We start from the raw sequence: 22122 nt of genomic DNA on the forward strand, positions 1-22122 counted from the left end.
GTGAAAGTCGAATTAAAAAAAAAAATTTTCCTTTAAAAAAAATTGTTCAAATTGCGAAAAAAAAGGGAAAAAGTTAGATTTTTTCATTTTAGCCATGATTAGGAAATTTAGCCCTTAAATTTTCTGTGCGAGCATTGGTTGCTGAGATGTCGATCAAAGGCATTTTTTCAATGCCAGTCCTTTCAGTTGGGAATTTCATGACAATTTCACCAAAATTCATAACTAGTTGATAAATTTTGTGATTTTTGAAAAAAAAATTAACAAAAAAATGCATAGATAAGGGCATTTGTTGAAAGAAAATCCTGAAGCTACAGCCTTATTAACAGAATGAAAGTAATGAGAAACTTAAGGGCATGTGATACTTAGAAAATTATCGATTTTACGAGTTTTAGGTTCCGACGGCTTTTTTTCTTTAATAATCATTATTTTGTATTTAAAATTTGGTACATGATAGCGACCATGCTAATGGACGTCCCCACACACTTTTTTTTGGATTAATTCAAAAAAGTTTTAATTTTGCAAAATCTGATTAATTTGCATAGCGCTTAGGAAATAGTATCGATTTTACCAGTTTTAGGTTTCGACGGCTTTTTTTCTAAAAATAATCAATATTTTGTCTTAAAAATTTGGGAAATGATAGCGAACATGCTCACGGACGTCCCCGCACACTTAATTTGTGTTTTTTTTTCAAAAATTTTTTTGATATTGCTAACAACGTGTGTATATTTGGAGGTTATGTATGTTACAATTCTCCTGTGCGTTACTTCCAAACTACACAATATTTTTGGCCGAAAACTTTGGACTTGCAAATAATAACAAAACTTGCAAATAATAACAAAATAATACGCATGCATAAAATTTGGTAATTAGCACAATAACATTTTTTTGTTATTATCCCTGAAAAAAGAGTCCGGGGATGTCTGTTATGATATTTTATAGCATCTCCGAATTCAGGTTTTGAAAATTTTCATTTTTGTGGAAAAAAAAACCGTCGGAACTGTACCCGATTGACCACACGACGAAGTATCATATGCTCTTAAACTAAAAGGACTGAAATTGAAAAAAAAAGTTTTTCGTCTATAAATGTCCAAATAATGCATATGCTTATTAAATTCGGTTAAATATCATAGAATTTATCGACTAAGTATGAGTGTTAGGGGTCGTACTTAAATTACGTAACGCATTATCGGCCGTCTTCAGACCCCCCCCCCCTGTTTAACAATAGAACTGTAACAAATTTACACAGAGTATCTGACCCACCCCCCCTTGAGGTGTTACATAATGTAAGTACGTTCTCTGCATGACATCATTAAGTTCCCAATTAGAAAGACTTACATAAAAAAAATTTTCCCTCGACAGATACCCGAATAATGCTTCATTTGTTAAATTCGTTAAAAAAATGATAAAATTGATCAGTTACTCATGAATGTTGCTAAATTTACTATGAAGATACGAATTAAAAAGTGTGACATCGAAAAAATAATTTTCGTCGACAGATACCCCAATAATGCATTTGTTAAAAAAATTATAAGATTACTTAGCAAATTATGATTTTTTCTAAAATTATCATAAAGTTCCCAATTTTAAAGAAATGACGTCGAACAAAACGAATTTTTCTGTCAATTGTCAATAAATCGCTGATCAGTGCATTTGTTTATTAAATTTGTTTATAATATTAACAATAATAATTCAATATTTGTCAACTTTACGTTATTTTGAACCAGAAAACTAATTTTTTCCCCACTGTGGCTTCCTTGCTTCGCCTCGCCACGCCTCGCACGCATGTCGCTATTTTCTCGCTATGCCTCGCATTGCCAGCCTCTGCCTCTGCGGCTAATACCTAATACTTATCTAATATTTACAATATTTACAGCTTTCTTAAACTTACTTCCTCTCCTATTTACAATCTTTTCTTCTCCATTCCTGTTCATCCTTTCTTTACTTCTTCTCCATCTTACCCAACACCCCCTTCACCCAACGTATTGCCCTTTTGTCTTCCCTTTCATGCGAGAATACCTCCATGCTTATCCCACTCCTTTCCACCTCTTCACACTCCTCCAACCAGTGCTCAACTTTTGCATCGCCCTTCCCGCACAATCCACACATTCTCTTCTCTCTAGAAATCCAGAACCTATTAAAATCGTCCTTGCAACTGCATCTCCGTCTCGCTTTAAGTTCCTGACTTCCTTGCTTTCCTTTCTCAGACACATATTGCGCTCTCTCCCTTGGCATAATCCACACATAGTTCCCGTTAAAACTTGACTCTCTTATTCTCTCCACTTCTTCTGCCTTCTCTTTCTCCATGCCATTCTTTTAAACCAAGTCATGTCACTTATCCCCGCCCTACGTTTCCTAAACCTATTAATTATCTTCCACACGTCCCCTTCTGTTTCTACACTTCTCCACTCCTCTTGCAGCTATTTTTCCTTTTCCTGCTCTTCTTACACATCACCCTAAACTCCTTCCCCACTTCTATGTACTCCTCCCTTTTTGCGGTTTCTTTCTTCCACTTCTGTACTACTTCTTCACCTTTCTCTTCATCATTTTACATTCCCTATCCCACCAACGCTTCACCATTCCTGCTCCCCACCTGCTCCTGATACTTCTCTATCGCCTCTCTCGTCCATGACATCCTCTCCCCTAATTACCCTTCTTCCCCACCCTGCCTTCCCACACCCTCCCCCTTTATCCACAAACTTAATGGCTGATGTTCTGATTCCACCCTCCCTTCCACTGCTTCCTATCCCTTCCACTGCTTCCTATCCGCTCTCTTCTCCTTTTCATTCCTAAGCACTCCCTCTTTCTCTTCTATCATATTCTCTACCCTCTCCCAAATACCTTGATTTTCGCACACCCCCCTGTCAACTGCATCCATTCCCGACCTGGCCTCCGCCTTCTAAAGCCTTTCCCGCTCTGTCCTTCTACCACCTAGTATCTTCTTCCATCTCCTTCTTTTTATCCTCTTTCCTTCCTTACTGACACCACCTCCCTCTGTAATCCTTCTGCTTTCCTCCTCAGCTCTTTTACCTCCGTTTCCCATCTCTCATCTCTTACCCTCAGGTTCTCCCTCATACTTTCCATCTGTTCCATAGCCCCCCTTACGTCGTCCCGCAACTATCTGACCTCGCCTATTAGCATCCCGAGAGCCACCTTCTCCGCCTGCCCCTTCAGTTTTAGGTGGGAGGGATATTAACATCTTATATGGTTAAAGGAAACTTTTGAATTTATGAAACATGCTATGATTGCCAACTTGAATAACCGACCGATTTACAATTAATTATGCACGCAGGCTACTCCAAAGACACATATTTCTCTCTTTTGTGCCAGAGGAGCCGCCTGGGGCGCAATCACTTCCTGGGACAAGGTTCTCATTCTTGCTCGCCTACGCCTCTAGTCAGTCATTTTTTTTGTTGTAAAACTTCAGGTGTCAATGAATTGAAATCAGCCATGCGGCATTAATAATGTAGAATTCCGTTGTTCAAGAATATCATTAGGTAAAACACCGTTCCTCATACCTAAATTTAAGAAAGTACCCTCGGTACATAGCAAGTCAGTTGAGAGAACGCTTCGACTTGTTATTGTCTCACACAGTCAGAGTCATAAGTTTTGCAACGTTGGGCTTCTACCGCGCTCTCCTCCGATCAACAGCACGTGTCTTATTCGAAAAAATCGCATAAACTAGAGCACGTAATGCGGATGCGGTGTTCCCATATCTTCAGTTTACTGACGTCAGTCATACATTTACGGTATAAATAATTTTTTTCTATTCTTATAGGCTGTGAATTCTACTTTTCGAAGCGGATACGGATTCGGGAAAACACTCTATATATCTCAGAATTATTTCAGAATTTTTTTCATTTTTCAATCTTTTTATATATTAAAAAAAATGCGTCTTCTCAAAAGGTCACATATTATTTTCAATCATTCATTTTTCGATTGTGAAGCTTTGAAAGGTTCCTAAATTTAAACCAGAGCTTCACCCTGCCGATGAAAACGCAGTGAAAAAGCAAAGAAAATGCACTGGTCAGTGCGTACTCAGTGCTGTTTCATCAGCACTACCTGTACCGCTAGTTTTCTATACCTGGGTTCACCTTCAAGTGTCCATTTAAAATTTTAAAAGTCTATTTCACCCAATAAATCTAGTCTGTGAGGTCTTTAAAAAGGTGTGTTAGTAGTATATACTATAGTGTTAGTGAAAACCGGTGTGCCTATGCCAATACCAATGCCAATTTTTAAATTCAACTTCAAAGTAGTGTATTTGTATAAAAGTTATAATTATAAATATGTATAATGAGAAAATTCATAAATTAAACAAAAGTGTTAATAATTTGAATAAAATTCTAAAACGAGAGTTGGTTTGGTTGCGGCCAGGTACTGTAAATAACTGCCCGCCCGGTACGTGACGAATACAATATGAACATTTTGTGACCGTCCCATCACTTTTCAGTGCGGTTTAGGTGCTGGAAATCAGCACAAACAAGCACTGGAAAACGCACTGGCGGCCCAGTGCCGTTCGCCAGTGCGTTTTCAATGCTTTTTCATCGGCAGGGCAGTGCACTTTAATACAAGTTTCATCCAAATTTCAAATGATTCTCATTTATAATTCTATTACCGAGGATACTCCCTTAATTTTTGGGGAGAAAGAGTACAACTGTGTCACTGTTAATTCTAAGAACTTTCAAACCTAACCGCTGTTGAATCGCAAGGACGATGTCTGATATGCAATGAGCCAGACCGCGTTGACCTCGAGACTCTCGCCTTCTCCGTCCAACTGACGACTGAAATTGTGATTTGACCTTTTTGTTAAGGGTTTCCTATTAGTTGACAATTAATTGATGAGTCGCGTGCGCAGACTGTTTCATTCATGACCTCCCTACAATGTTTTCCTCTCTTGAGCATGTAACCTACGCTTGCGAATTGTGGCCAGGATGCACTTCATTAAGTTTCGATTCTTCTCTTCGTCGTTGCCTAAGCTTACAAGTGGGGTTAGATGATATGGTAATATCTATGTGTCTTTTATATCGTTGACTACGCACAGGTGATTATTTCACATAATTGTTGGTCCACATGTCACTGTTCTCTGCGTATACAGTAAGTCAGTCATTGATCATGATCATGATAGTTAATACTCATGATAGTCATGATACTCATGGCTTAATTAAGACCCTTTATCATGATGTGTTATCGGTTCTGAATTCTTATGTTTAATAATTTAAATAGAGAACAATACCATTGCCGTTCAGTGTTAGCTGTCCATGCATTTCTACAGATAGCCTGTTCAACCTGGTCAAACGGTTAATATTTGCAGTAACAATGGTATTTTTTTCAAATCAATCATTTTTAATCCAAAAGTAGAGTTTCCCAGTATTTTTTTAATACCTCTGAATTTTTTATACAATTATTATTTATTTAAACAATTTTCCCCCCGTGAGCCGTAAGAATTGTGAAAAGTTATTTTCTGAAATGGATGACACAATGAACATCTTTAGAAAGTAATATATTTTCTTTAGCATATTTAGTACTATAAAAAGAAATTCTCTTTGTGTAAATAATTTTTCCTTGTAAATTGTAAACAAATATTGTTTTTTGCAATTGATGATATCCTGAAAAATATATATTACGCTCTAAATATGTTTATTATGTCATTCATTCCTGAACGTAACTTTTCACAATTCGGGCGACTTACAGGAGGAAACAATTGTTTAAGTGAATAATAATTGTTTAACCATTTAACGGCCAATGCTGCAGCTGAGAATCATTCACTATTTTTTATTTTTCACATTTTTAGGTAACGGGCTTCAAATTGCGCAAAATCAATGCGTGAATTAGATCAAAGTGGGCGCTTCCCCATCTCGTAATGTGGTTTGGAGCCATTGTATACTCAATAGAAAGCGAGAAATATATAAAAATTGAAAAAAATGTGGTACAAAAATTGATCAGAAAACGACTATACATTGTTCCTGAATTTTTTTCCATTTTAATTTTACGGGGTCAAGGCTTGGTCCTTAAAGGGTTAAAAAAGTCAGAGGCGTCTACGTACGGATTAAAAATTATTCATGTGGAAAAAACGAAATAAAAATACTCTTGTATTTAAATAGCTATTGTTCTAACGTTTCTTGATTATTAAACAAAATATAAATATTTGATCGAAAAAACGGATCTGCCTGTTCTGAGATATGATTATGTAGATGACGTGTGCAAAAAATTAGACAAAAATATTCAAGCTTGCGGCCTCAAAATTCAGAACGAATTAAACATTCTGATAAAGCTCCTTAAACCTTCCTTCATCGGGAGAATATTCCATATTGTGCCAATTCATTCGCTGCATGTGAGTCAGCATACCTTAAGTCCAACCTTCGCTGACATTCTTTGTCGTCAGTTTAATAATAAGTTGTTCACATGACCAGAAGTCTTCTGCTTCAATGGAAGTGTCGACCAACGTCTCTCTGTTTACATAATTTTCGCGGAGAAGATTGAAATTAGTTGGACGATTAGAGACTATTTTCTTCGTTATAATCTAACTGACTTCCTTTTCGTACCGTGATAATCTAGTTGAAGAGGTGGCGGTGGCTAATCATCCTATCATTAGTCCGCGGATGACGTAGCGGCCGCTGATATATTCTTTCTATAGAAGTCATGACTCCGCAAAATGTTGAATATGGTGCTTCGATGACCAGCTGTTATATGGTTTTTCCTAGTACCTTATCTAGTTATCATCCTGCGGGGCGTATTGCCATAGCTTTTGTGATCTAGGATTAATGTGGCGAACACCGGCTTATGAATTGAGATAATGCATCGAGAGGAGAGGCCTCCTTCTATGGCGTAAACACCGATACCAGCTTGTATAAATTGTGAGATCATACAGCATTGGTTCGAGGTATCCCACTGTTCATTTTAAGATTGTATCCTCTGAGACCGAATTTTATATTCACTCGAAAAAATCACGGCTATGCAGCAGTTCCCGGATTATATTCTTGTTAAAGACATGCAGAATGATGTCACGGGTTGCATCGGCTGCTATGTAGCATGGTATCTCACGATGGGTAGAGACTACTCCCTATTCCTGCTGGCTTGATCTTCCGCGGTGGATGGAAACATCGTGTAATTAGATGCCGCTCTGTCGAGTTTGATGCTTCACAGCGGCGGAGGCAACTGTTACTGTTCATTATGTTTTAGATTGCTGATTTTACCGTGCATCTGACTTTAATTTACTTAGTTCATAGAATGATGTGGGTGGAATATTACATTTTTTAAGTGCTATTTAATTTCATTTAGTTACATTACATTACAGGTGAAATGGATTATCGGTTCGATTACCCACCTGTGCATTATAATGGCTTAATGCTTATTTTAAAGTAAAGTGTTCTCAGTTTAAGCAGGGCACACACATTTGCACAGCGAATAAGCACAAGGCGCAAGAGAACAAGGCTCAACGCACATGGATCTGCATAGCTACTTCCTATGAACGGAGCTTTAGCGGGCTAGTTGTTTTGTAACCTCAAAGTGTGAAGTGAATGCTGTGACAGGGTTGCTACAGACCTTGAAATCCTTGAAATGTCAGGGAACAAAAAAATGGTCAGGGAAACCAGTGAACAGTCAATGAATTTTCAAAATGGATCAGAGAATTTTTTAAAAAACCGCTGACCAATCGTCCATCACGGATAGGGCCGTATCAATTCATATAGATTACATATTATTGCGCGCCGGTCGCCGCTGCGCCGCTACTAGACTGCTGCCAGAGAATGTTCGGTGATGCTCGGCTCCTCTCGGCTCATTGGGGTCACGCCGCGCGCTGTGTTGTCGGACTCGCCCGTGTAAGAATGAGCAGGTCTGTTATTGTTTACAAATTAGACGTGTAGTAGACGCAGAGAAGCAGCGTTAAGCATGATCTAATAAATACATGGTCTAGCCACTTGAGGGCCCTGTTTCGTTTAAATCACGCAACCGCTTAATTTCACCATTTTGTTAGTTTGACCGTGCAGTTTGAGTTTGATGCGTAAGACAGTACGGCGAATTGTTATTGGAAAATCAGTATATAGAAAGGAATTTAGAATTTTTTTAAAATCGTGAAAAACTACAAAAGAATAAAATTTTTTTATGAAATTTTTTTATTCTTAGGAAAATTGAAAACGATTTTTCACTTTGAAAAATTATAGTAACAGAAAGTTTAGGAATATTTTAAGAGATTTATAAAATGATCAAAGAAGAACATGGAAGATTTTAAAGATTTTATTTACTTTGCTGGATTTTCAAAAATTGTAAGAAAATTTGGATTAGTTTTAAAATATATTTAGAAGTTCTGAATAAATGTTAACACACTTCGTATAAATTACTTGAAATAATTCCAAATTTTTAATTAATGTTGAATCTTTTCAAAACTTCTACAGATCTCTTAAAATATCATTACTTGGAAGAAAAAAACTATGTATGATTTACAACCCTGCTGTGTTCTTTTTTGGGCTTAGAGTTTGCTATAGATATGTCGAAAAGTCAGGGAAATTAAAAATGGAAAGTCTGTAACAAACCTGTGTGAATTTTGAAGTTTTGTTTAGGTTAACAACAGGTTTACCTGAACGGAGATTTTTCTCCGAATATATTTACACAACCAAACATTACAGAAAATCAGTTCATGTAATTTTCATAAAAAACAATAATTTACTTTTATCATAAACGAAATACACAGACATTTTAATTGTGTAAAAATCACAAAATTTTAAACATTAAAACTTTTGCTCTCTCAAGAAGGCTAAGCCTAAACGAAGATTTTTGTCTTTAAATAATAATAATGTCCTAAAAACCATCCGTAACACAATTAGCGAACCCGTCACAGCTCTGTATAAATGTCTTGTCCGATTTCTTCCAATTTTATGGGAATCATTATGGGAATGGCGATATCAACTAGAGTCTTGCGAAAGTGTATTGGGTGATTATTTTAAATTTGAATTTTTTGTAGGTAAAAAAAAATCTTCTGCTGTTAAACACCTCATCCAGGTAATTGTTTTTATAATTTGTTACTGTCTAATTTTGATGTCCTATTTGTTTAAATATTCAAGTCTACAGAATCTTATTAACAAATCAAGCTTAGCGATTTTCTGAAGCATTAAATGGTGAGCATTTCTAAAAATCCAGCAACGAAATCTGTTCAAAACTGTGCGGTACGTGGTACATGTGCGCTTAAGGTGCTTCAAACGGCTGCTAAATACGCCACATCCAAACAACCTCTAAGCAGATGAATTGTTGAACGCAATATTTTGACCACATAATCTAAACGCAATTATACCGGTCTGTTCAGATAGTTTTTTCTTGAAAATGTTCTTGTTGTTGTTTGTAATTGAAAGTGGAGTTTATTTTCTCGATTCAAACTGGCGCATGGTATACAGTACACGGTAGTATATGGATGGCGAGGAGCGGAGCGGCAAGCGGAGGGTTTGTCTGTGTTCCCATGTGTGCCTGAAACGGTTGTAAATTTCGCCACATCCAAACTACCTCTAAGCAGATGAATTGTTGAACGCAATATTTTAACCACATAATCCAATTATATCGGTTCGTTCAGATAGTTTTTCCTTGAAAATGTTCTTGCTGTTGTTGTTTGTAATTGAAAGTGGAATATATTTTCTCGCTTGGAACTGGCGCGCGGTATACTGTACATGGTAGTGTATGGACGGCGAGGGGCGGAGCGGCAAGCGGGGGTAAGGAAATGAAATTCATAGTTATTTTTTTTAAACGTGTGATTATTTAAACAAATAATTATTATTTATTTTCAAAATTGAGCCAGAGATCTCAAATTTTTCTCAAGTTGGGTATCCTATGCTACTTTTTGTTGAATAATTACAAATTTTTTAACATTACGGTGATGATGAAACTATAAAGCAAAACCTTAAAAAACATTATGGAGAGGCGAGGGATGAATGCTCTCTTAAAAAATATTTTTGTTCTCTAATTTGTTTATAATTATATGCATTAAAAACCACTGAAATTAATTTTTGGAAAGTTTTTGTACCAATGAAAAGTAAGTTTGAATTAATAGAATTTGACCAGTCCGAGCGGGCCAGGAAGGGTTTCGCTTGGATATCTTCACTGAAATACATAACTATTTTCAGTCGCAAAATGCCAAACAGCATTTTTATTGGAAAAAGTCAAGCTTTCGTTTAAAAATACTTTTAAAAAACTGCCCGAAGAGTAGAAAATGTTAAATAAACATTTTAAATGGCAATTTGTTTTTAAAAATTAAAAACAATAGGTTACACAAAATGAAAGAGCTTGCAAACCCCTTCAGGAATCACTAATAGAACATTCAATTCTTATTTGTAGAAAGGAAGTTAAGACCATTTGAAAATACCCGCTTTGCCCGCGGGACGCAAATTTCACCCCCTGTAGTTCGAGGAGGGATGGTAGTAAAAGTCTATAAATTGGTGGGTATACCACTATCATATAGGCATCATTTTGAGGCTGGGTCTCTTTCCTAGAAAATAAAGTATGGGCCTTTAAAAAAATCAAGATGGCGGCATCAATATGGCAGCCAAAGCTCAGAAATTTCAGGAAATGAACCAAATTAGTGAAGTTACCAAACTTTGAAGATGTGAAAAATATGTATGATGGCTCATTTTGAGGCTGGGTCTCTTTCCTATAAAATAACGTATGCGCCTTTAAAAATAATCAAAATGGCGGCATCAATATGGCAGCCAAAAGCTCCGAAATTTCAGGAAATGAACCAAATTAGTCATGTCATCAAACTTCGAAGCGATGGAAAAGTATGTATGAGGGCCCATTTTGAGGTTGGGTCTCTTTCCTACAAAATAACGTATGCGCCTTCACAAAAATCAAGATGGCGGCTTCAATATGGCAGCCAAAAGCTTAGAAATTTCAGGAAATGAACCAAATTAGTTCAGTCACCAAACTTTGAAGCGATGGATAAGTATGTATGAGTTCTCATTTTGAGGCTGGGTCTCTTTCCTACGAAATAACGTATGCGCCTTTACAAAAATTAATATGGCAGCAAAAAGCTCAGAACTTTCAGGAAATGAACTAAATTTTTAAACCGTTTCAGTGTTCCTAAAGAAAATTCATTCAAATTTCGGCCACTTATTTGCCATCTTGGGTGCACCAATTTATGACATAGAATCTTTACATCAGATTTGAGATGAGTGACATTTCAAATACCTGCCAATCTATTTTCAAACATATATGGTGTTCGTAAAAGCATTTACATCGAGTTCCGGGCAAAGTCCACCACATTGGATCCGCTACTTTGCAATTTAAAATTTACTTTACTATATTATTTATAACTACTCCTGATAGTTACCTTTGAAATGTTTTAAGTACGACTTTCTGTGTTGAAAGACTCTTAGTTTGAAGTTTCTTGTGATTTATAAATTTTTGTATAGATTTGGCTGCCTAATTTAGTTCATTTCCGAAAAATTTCTGAGCTTTTGGCTGCCATATTGATTCCGCTATCTTGATTTTCGTAAAGTCGTATACGTTATTTTGTAGGAAAGAGATCCAGCTTCAAAATGAGCCCTCATACATATTGTTTCATCGCTTCAAAGTTTGGTGGTAGCTCTAATTTGCTTCATTTCCTGAAATTTCTGAGCTTTTGGCTGCCATATTGATTTTCGTAAAGGCGCATACGTTATTTTGTAGGAAAGAAATCTAGCTTCAAAATGAGCCCTCATACATATTTTTTCATCGCTTCAAAGTTTGGTGACAGCACTAAATTAGTTAATTTCCTAAAATTTCTGAGCTTTTGGCTGCCATATTGATGCCGCCATCTTGATTTTTGTAAAGGCGCTTACGTTATTTTGTAGGAAAGAGACCCAGCCTCAAAATGAGCCCTCATACATAATTGTGTGTGTGTGTATGCATATGTATATCAGTGGGTTAGCGACGAGAGAACAGTGGTCATTAGACTACGTTGGACTCCCGCTCACATACGCACGACTGTTTATATCGCGCTTCTGATTAGTCCAGTTTGAATATTTTTTAACTCAAAAACTAAAACTTCATGCGATTTTTGGAAAAGAAATTTTCATACAGTCATATAAGTCCGGACACTCGAGTGTGGGGCACCATGTGCGTGTGTCTACAATAATGTATAACAATCTGTATTGTATGTATTGGTTTAATATAAACGAACTATTTGTGATTTTCTGTACATGTATTCAATGTTTTCCAACCTATAAATGTGATATACATTTTTGCGTTTATCAAATGTACACGTCTACATCACTTGCTTACAAAAACAGAACTACACTGCACATGTACTAAAGTCATGCAAAAATAAAACGAAGAAGATAAAAAGTAAATCGAATTACATCTCGACTGTGCTCGACTAGGGCTAATGGAGGGGGTACTTCAATTCGCGGAAATTCTTCCTCCGCAGTTTCTTATTGATAGGCCAACCTGTATTTACGGACGTGCTCTGCTGAAATCTCAACAGTCAGATAGGGCTGTTAGCGGTCATATGAACTCCTCCATCCATTGTTAAGCTAATCAGCAATGCTTCATCTTCCCGAAATATATAAAAAAGTATCATTTTTAGGCCGTAACTGAATTTTCAAAACTATTTAAAAAAAACTATTCTCAAGTAATTATATCCACTTCTTAGTTATTTTTAATCTCACCAGAAAAAAATATATTTGAAAATATAACAGAACCCTTCTTTAATATGTTTGTTAATACTTTTCGAAATTATTTATAAGTGGTAAATGAAATTCAACAGCTTGTAATGTGTACTTTCATAGGAGGTATTGAGAAGAAATGTTTGAAAATGATGAAATGATCGGGCATCTAATGTATATGAATTTTTTAAAATAAATTGCAGAGGGATTCAAAGAGGCTGCGGAGAAATTTCAGCAAGAGTCTGGCGTGGGTCCTACAGTTGAACTGAATTCCCTGGATGACAGAATTCGAATTCGAGACGCTATACAAAACGGCAGAATTCAAGAAGCTACAGATTTGGTGAATCAGCTGCATCCTGAACTACTTGATAATGACAGATATCTTTACTTTCATCTTCAGCAATTGCATCTTATCGAGCTAATTCGCACTGGCAGAATCGAGGAAGCTCTACAGTTTGCTCAGGAGCAATTAAGCGAAGCTGGAGAATCAGATGACAATATATTGAGCGAATTGGAAAGAACTTTGGCATTGTTGGCTTTCGACGAACCCCACAAGAGCCCCTTCAGTGATTTGTTGCACCCAACTCATAGACAAAAGGTATTTTTAAATTCTTGTCACACATTTTAGTTTAAAATACAGAGTGGCTTGATCGAAAATCCAGAAAAGAAAGAGTCAATTTATGTGTTCACATAGGATTTATCTTATTTTTATCATAAAAGTTATCAATCTTGTCCGATCACTTTAAATATCATTTTTTATTAGATTAAATTGTGCAATTTCGAACGAGTCTGAGTTTGGTTTGAAATTCTTGAAAATTCTTAAAAATTCCTATGCTAACATTTTTAATGACATAATCTTAAGCTCTTAAAATTTTGACGTCTTGACACTAAGTTTCAAATTTTCAGTTACTTAAATTAAAAATGTTTCCATTGTTCTGTTGAAATACCTAAGCTGAAGATTTTTTACCTTTATGGATATCCAATTTAATATTATGTATATCATCAGATTACGTTTCTATTTTGTCGGAAGCCTTCTTCCGTTTCTTTAATGTTGATTTAAAATATTTCATTTTATCTCAAAGGAGTGTCGATTAGAGTGGGCCGAAGATACAAAATTTGTTTGAATAAAAATTATTGCTGAAAAGTTGCTATGCGTTATTACAAATAAAAATCTTTAATGCTTTTTAAAATAAAGAATAATCCTGTGGTATCACAGTGAGACCAAATAATTTTTATTTCGAAACTTTAAAAAATCGGCCTATTGGTTTCAAAATTATTGTAATCTTCTAGGCATTTTCTTAGAAAATTAATTGGTGAATCCGTGTCCAAGCAGTTTTTGAGAATTATTAAATATATCTGTCCTATCAAGGTAAGAGAATTGCCCATACTTTTTATTTTCCTGAAAAGGCTGAAAGTTGAAGAAATAAGGAAAGGATTTGTGTATAATTAAGTTTATTAATATGAAATGATCCACGGTTGCATGGCGCAGAATACTACTAAAAACTGACCGTACTGGTTTGCCGACAGGGGTCCAAATTATATTATTAAGCTTGACATTCGGTGACACCTTTAACCATGACTTTAAAATCAGTTGAAACTTGATCTGCGGGAAAAGAATTGAGTCGCGAAGAAGAGCTATTTGTTGGAAGTAACTGCAGGAATCAAGTGATTTGAGTTTGACTATTAGGTATCTATTAAGCTATTAGGTATCCTAATAGCAAGGAACGTAGTGGAATGTTCCCCTGGAACCTCCGGAACGTTCTGGTACGTTTCCAGGACGTGTACAATGTATGCCGCAGGGTGGCCGCATGTCAGGGAAGTCACAGAAGTCACGGAAAAAAAGTTTGTCAGGGAAATTTCAGGAAAATTAAGTATCTGTCAGGAAAAGTAGAAATTGATATGTTTTAATTTTATTTTGGAAGCATTTCCTAATATCAATATAAATATATTTTTTTTAAATACCTTTAAAATAGAATTAGATAGATGGTTTTTTTTTTGTAGTTATTTATTTATTTGTTGATAGTTTGGATACCTTTAATTAATCCATACTGCCATGTAAAGCGCATTTTTCTGGCTTGTTTCACTATTTTTTTTGGCCCAGTATTGAAACCTTATGCGCTTTTTTAATACTTTCCTGTTAGGGAAATTCGTTTAAATGACAGGGAATGGTCAGGGAAATTTGAAAATTCAATCTTGTGGCCACTCTTGTTCCAGGAGCGTTCCACTGATACCTGAAGAGAAGTAACCGTTATTGTTATTTTTAACAACAAATATCTCGTTAACCGTAGGAGACAGGTAAAAATGGATGGTATTTTTTAGTTTTGAGTACCGAATATACTGCGCTATAATATGATATCATATTTGTTGATAATAACAATAACGGTGTGTCCTTTTCGGAACATTCCAAAGAGGCGGCAATTTTACACGTTCCGGGAACGTTCGGAAGGTGCCCGTGCCACGTTCCAGGAACGTTCCGTGCTATGAGGGTAATTGAAAAGAGTGGAAGAGGGGGGGGGGGTCATTTTCTTCGGAAGATTCCGTTTGGGTCCCCGGCCATATTACCTGGGACGAAAACTGAGCTGTGGCTGTACCCCTGGCGAAATTCTCAAGGGTTAGGGCTAAGTTTTGACAAATGAAACTCCTGGCCAAAGAGCGTTGTATGAACAGAGATATTGACTCGCTGGAATCCATATGTATACTATTAATTATGTTATTGGAAAATTCGTCTCTCTCTCACACACACACGCGCGCGCGCGCAAATTAGAGACATCCGCTCCGTTATAAATCACGAAGAAAACTGAAGCAGTATTCACAGAGGTCCTCCAATTTTACAACTTACGGCTTTCAAAGGAAAAAATATTTTGAACCGAAAAAAAATAAAATTTACAACAGAATGTTTAAATTTTTAATAATATAGTCGGGTTTTCAATGAAAAAAGATAAATTTTTAACCAGAAATGGAATTGAATAGATTTGGAGAGAAAATTGAAAAAATATCACACAAAATTTGCGATTAATTTCTATAAATTTTGAAAATGGTGAAAAATTAAGACTTCTTGCGCAATTTTGTTGCACATTTTTTTCAAATTTTATGTTGGTTTAAAAAATGTGCTTTCAACTTTGAGAAAGTGTAAGAGATATTCAGAAATTTGGAATCGATTAAAAAATAATCAAATCTTGTAAAAATTGGTTAGAATTTTGTAAGGTTTCACGAAAATGGAAAAAATTCTTTTAGTTTCCTACCAATAATTGAAGTAATTTTTTGTTTTGAAAAATTATATTTAGGGGATTGTTTAAAAAGATAGCAATAAATTTCACACGATTTCAGAATTGTCAAAGAAGAATCTGTAAGATTCGAAGGCAATCTTTTTAATTTTATGAAATTTAAAAGAAAAGCAGAAAAAATTTTAATAATTTTCAAGGATTAGAAGGCTTAGAAGTTCTGACAAGATTAGAAACAGAATTTTCTCAAGATCAATGTGAAAATTTTGTATGTTTTTTTATTTTTAAAACATGCACTTTAAGAGAAAATCAAAAACGTAAGATCAATAAATTTTTCGAAAATCGAGTTAATTCAAGAAGTATTTAGAAGAATGGAAGAGATTCAAATCGAATCGTAAACTTAATTTTTTTTTAGAAACTTAGATTTTTGAAGATTTCAAAAATAAAATTTAGAAGCTTTAATGGAATTCCGGAAGATTTCAAGGAGATAAAACTATTTTTCTTTAAATTCCTGGGAAAAAAATTTAGAAGATTATAAGTCAATTTTTTTACATCTGGCATGATTTTCCAAAATTTAAAGAAAAAGTTTGGTCAGTTAAAAATATTTTTAGGAATTTAAGTCGTTTTAAATGTATTAGTAATATTTTAAAACTTTGAAAAATTTCCAAAAATTTATCAAATATTTCTTGATTTCTTCCAAACCTCTAAATGTTCTAAACTTTTTTTAAAAAGACTCGACTTTTTCCTAATTTTTGGTAAAATCTTATAAAATATAAATCTTTAAAATGCTCTAGGTTGTTTTTTGACATCTCTTTTCATGCCATTTTAGGTAATAATCACAATTTTCGGGATTTTAAGAGAAAAAGCCGAAAAGTTATCAACTTGAACTTATTTGTTTTCTTCATATATAAACACTTTAAAAAACCTCTAATGTCTTAAAATACTTATCACAATATTACAATACTTTGCTTTTACAATTTTATTCTAATTGTAAAATAATTGTTAGTAATTTTAAAATAAATCTAACAAAATTTACTTTATAAAGAAATATCTCATAATTTTAAAAGATACAAACCAATTCTAAAGGTAAGTGTTTGTATATAGTATCTTAATAACTAAGGAAATTTCAAATAAAAACTGTACTTTGTATACATTAATTTTAGAATAAAAAATAATAATACTTTTATAAATATTACTACATTTGTTTTTATTATGATACACATTGATTTTTATTAAACAATCTTTTTTGTAAATTGGTCGTAATTTTTTTAATTTTTGCGAGATTTTAGCATCATATTTGACCTTAAGGAATAGATTTCAGGAATAAAATTATAAAAATATCTTCATTATTTAGCAAAATACTATGAAGAATGGCTTTTGAAATTATACAACAAACTTTTAAAAATGTTAACAAACGGTTGTACAGATTTGGCCTTAACCTTATTGACCAGCTGAAGAAATAGATATTTCTCTTATTGTTTTTTAGTATATTATTTTTCCCTAAACATAAAGCAAACTAAAATACACTTAAAAAATGAAAATAAGAAAAGTCAGAAATTCATGCAGTTGTACGTTAGAAAATTCCACACATTTTTTAATAAAACTCCTTTCTCCACCACCTTCAAACGAAAATTTATGCAACATTTTTATCAAATGGTAAGTCTTTTGTACTGAAATGGAGAAATGAAAATTTTGCATTAATTATGGATGTTTAATTGACGTAAATTCCCTTACTACTCACACTTGAGTATGTGGAGGAATTTCTTTTTCGCAAAAAAAAAAAAATAATAACATGCCTTCATTTATAGACTTTTCTTATTATTTATTTATTTTACATACACACGCATTATATCTTATCAAAATTTAATATAGAATTCTTAAATCTCAAAAGGAATTTGAATACTACAATTTTTAATGTTGCCAACTTTTTAGAAATAATTTGACAAATTTTATATATTCTTTAAAATAAACTTTTTTTTAATTGCATACAACTTATTACTTATTTCAAACATTATTTCATTGCTTATTTTGATCGGAAATAATTCAAACTCTTGCGATTAAAGCGGGGATTTCACCTGGGTGCTGAATGTGCTGAAAATAAACTCAAAAAAATATTCGAATTTTCATTTAAGAACTAATAATTGTACACAATTTCCAGGCGGATCTTTTTTTTTCTCTAAGAATTTATTGGTTCTACAGTTTTTTAAATAATTAGAAAATCGTATATTTTTCGAAAACAAAAAGTTGCCAGTTTTGTTCACTTCAGCTCGTGCTAACTTAGTTCATTTTCATAATTTTTAGATTCTGTTAAGACTAATTTAAGAGACTAGATTTTCTGAAATTATCTATAGAAGAAAAACTTAAATACTTTAATAAACATAGAAGTTGTTTATTCTTTTTTTAGACAATGAAAAAATCATAAAGTTTAAACTTCAAGCGCACTGTGTATGATATTCAAATACATTTTAGGAATATTTATGAAAGTGTTATTATTTTTGATTTCAAATAATAATTTTTGCAGAGTACAGTTTTTACTTGAAATTTTACGACGGTCCTTTGTACCATGTTTGACCCTATAAACCAGAATCAAGGAAAATATTCTAAAAATATGTTCGTTAATTATTAAGATAATATAAAGACTTACCTTTAGAATTGTTTTGTTCTTTTAAAATCATGAGATAAGTCACCGTAAAATAAATGCTGGTAAATTTATTTCACAATTATTTACAATTAATTTACAATCACAATTTTTTTACAATTAAAATAAAATTGTAAAAGCTAAAATTTGAAATAACTATTTTAAAACATTAAAGATTTTGTAAAAATTTCATGCACAAAAAAATAAGTATTATCAGTTTGTTTTTCAATTTATGTAAATATAATTATCATAAGATTCTTAAGAAAATGAAAAAAAAAAGATTTTGAAATATAGTAGATGTATCAGCAAAGATTCTAAGAGATTAAAAAAGAAATTTTATTCTATATGATTTGAAAAAGTATTAGGAAAGATTCGAGTCTTTTTAAAAGATGTTTAGGAATTTTTAATTAGTTTGAAAGAAATCAAGAAATATTTGATAAATTTTCGGAAATCTTGGAATATTTCTTATCTATTTAAAACGTTTCTAAAACTCTTCTAAAATTCAAATTCGTTTTGAATTTTATCAATTCTATGAAATGTTTCTTGAAATTACTCGATTATTTAAATTTTCATAAAATTTTAATCTTACGATATTGAAACGTTTTGCTCTAAAATCTTTTACATTCTTCTTTTAATATTTAGGAAATCCTTTAATATTTTCGAATCGTTTCAAAATTTCTGAGCAACTCTTAAACTCATTTAAATTTGAAAGTACATTTCTTAAACTAACATACGTAAGAAAATTGTGTAACAAAATTGCACGAGAAGGCTTGATAAGAATTATGCTCCGTAATTTTTCTAAAATTATGTAATATGGCAAAATTGTAAAACTTTGCTTCAAAATCTTGTACATAATTTAAAAAATTTTTAGGAAATAATAAAAAATGTTTATTAATATTTTTCAATTTTCTCTTGGGATTCATTACAAAACAATCATTAAAGATTTCCCCACGAAGTTTCATTCTCTGGACACCCTGCAATATTCCAGTTACTTAAAAACTCCTAAGAGCCAGTTAGCCAGCGAAAACGAATCGTGAAGTCGGGGGGAGACTGGTTTACGCGACATGTAGCAGAGCCGACTCACCGACACGCTACGTTTGAATGGGTTGCTCCCAGATGGGAGAGTGGTGAGGGCCGAAAAATCCCACGTTCTGAAGACACTGGTACACGGAGAGAAATTTCAGGACATTAATTCACGGCACTATTCCTTGCTTTTATCACGAATTGGCGCGAGAACTAAGATTTGAAAACCCTTGCTTTTAAAGTATAGGTCTCAAAGTTTCAGACATTATGCCACGCCCCCTTGTTCTCATGTCTCGAATTCTATACTTTTAGATAATAGATTCCGAGACTTTAAATAATGTGAAAAATGTAGCTATAAAATTACGCGCTACCGTGAATTAATCTTTATAAATTTCTCTCCGTGTATCAACTATTCTCAAAGCGCGTAAAAATTCCATAATATTAAGGGCATGTGATACTTACAGTTTGCCCGGCTTTTTTTCCACAAAAATGAAAATGTAAAAAAACTGAATTCGGAGATGCTATAAAACATCATAGCGGACGTCTCCCCGGACTCTTTTTTGAGGGATAATAACAAAAAAATATAATGTGCTAAATAAAAATTTTATGCATTATTTTGAGGTTACGTCGCTTTTCATCTCTGCCTTTCCGATAATCCTGAAATTATTTATGAAATAAGCTTTTTTGATTGGCTACAAACAAGGTTAGTTCCGGGTAAGTCCAAAGTTTCCGGGTAAGTCCAAAGTTTTCGGCCAAAAATATTGTGTAGTTTGGAAGTAACGCTCGGGTAAAATGTAACACGCATAACCTCGAAATATACACGCACGTTGTTAGCAATATCAAAAAATTTTTGATAAAAAACACAAAAAAAGTGTGCGGGGACGTCCGTTAGCATGTTCGCTATCCTTTCCCAGATTTTGAAGGCAAAATATTTCTTATCCTAGGAAAAAAGCCGAGGAAACCTAAAACTGGTAAAATCGACAATGTTCTAAGTATCACATGCCCTTAACATGGGCAAATTTTGGTTTTCGGAAAAATGGGATTCACGTTTCTGGATTTAAACTCAGCTTGCGGGAGATATTAATAATTTTTTGGGAAGTCTCTAATTAATCATTTTCATTAAATAACTTTAAATTTTGATGCCCCTCGTGGAGCTCGGAAAATGCCCCAAAAAACTGAAATTGACGTTTTTGCCTAAAGTTGACAAATAAATGCTCTGTTTTTTCCGCTTTTGCGATAAATTATTTTTGTTTGTCAAGTGTTGTTTCAAGCATTTAGTATTTGTTTAACAATTAATTATTATTTAATTGTAACTTTTTCTTAAAAAGAGGTATTAAACTCTCGTTTGAAAAAAAAAATTAGTTAGCTTTTCTGCTTATTATTAAACATCTACGTCATTTAGATACTAGAACCTTATTTTTTAAATGAATTCTTAATTGTTTAAATAAATTTTGTTTGTTTAAACAAATTTTTTCGAAAATAAATTTTTGAAATTTCTTTTTTTTTGCATTTATTGTGGTAATTTGTCATTATTGAGAGCAACATTTTTTGTTTTAATTTCCAGTGACGTTAAAAAAATACAAAGATTTTTAATTCCTTTGATAATACTAACATCGAATCTGCGGGACCAACACAAACAAATAAAAAACTTAGTTTAAGCTTCCAAAGGACAAAGAAGTGTGTACGAGGCTGATTTAAAGGAAAAAATAATAAAAATAATTTCAGAACGAACTCATGGACGAACTCCTTTCCCTAGTTTCTCGTGGGAACAACAATGACAACACCAAACATAGTTGTAGTAAGTGCGGTTCAAAACAACAGAACGCGCAGGGCCCCTGGCAATGGGTCGGCCAGCAATGCCGACCAATCTAGAGCTGGGGGAGCCAATGAAAATGGATTCAATGCGATGGATCGGCGGGATCTCGTGACCTTTGGGTGGACGGAGCGACTGAATCACGACTTGCTAGAGTGCTACGATGCGAATGTGGCCAATGAATGGGGTTACATGGCACGGCTGCATGCTCTGTGGTGCGAGAAACACCCGGAGCTATCGCACTTTTTGCAGCAACGTCTGCGAAACCATGCTGAACTACTCCGTAAAAGGGGCTATGTAAGCGGAACGCCTACTCTACCACAGCTAGAATGAGCCGGCAGCATAGAAAGAGAGGCGACACTAAGACCAACCGCGGGCAGGCATCCAATAGATGAAGAGCGATGCTTTACGACCCGGAGAAACATCAACGCCAAGGTTTCTCTCAAGCCTAAAGATCTGGCTGAAATGGATGACGAGCTTCGTGGACATTTTTCCGGAGAATCCGACCTTTGGGCTATCAATTATTGTGTGTATAATGCAGAGAGAGCTTTGGCCGATGCGAACCGTAAAACAAAACCAACGGCTGAGCATGAGACGAAAAGACGAATGCATCAACTTGCCATAAGGATAGGCTGGGCAAGACAATACGCGTCCCGCATTCAGTGTGTGATTGACTACATCACATCTGGCAGGAATTTGACCGCCTCATGGTGTCTTTCAGGGCGACACCATGAGCCCACTCCTCTTTTGCCTTACATTATTGCCACTATCTCTAGCACTTCGCCATTCCGACGGGTACTTGTGCGGCAA

At 34.2% G+C, this 22122-nt stretch overlaps 1 protein-coding gene across 1 annotated transcript in view; it reads left to right on the top strand.

Moving 5' to 3' along the window:
* Positions 1 to 22122, top strand: part of LOC117176289 (glucose-induced degradation protein 8 homolog) — a 53148-nt gene that overhangs the window by 16257 nt on the left and 14769 nt on the right. The window contains exon 2 of the mRNA XM_033366475.1: positions 12821 to 13215. Within this exon, the coding sequence (XP_033222366.1) occupies positions 12821 to 13215 (395 nt within the window). The remainder of the gene's footprint in view (positions 1 to 12820; positions 13216 to 22122) is intronic.

The sequence above is a fragment of the Belonocnema kinseyi genome, chromosome 7 (assembly GCF_010883055.1).
Source record: "Belonocnema kinseyi isolate 2016_QV_RU_SX_M_011 chromosome 7, B_treatae_v1, whole genome shotgun sequence".
NCBI classification, from domain to species: Eukaryota; Metazoa; Arthropoda; class Insecta; order Hymenoptera; family Cynipidae; genus Belonocnema; species Belonocnema kinseyi.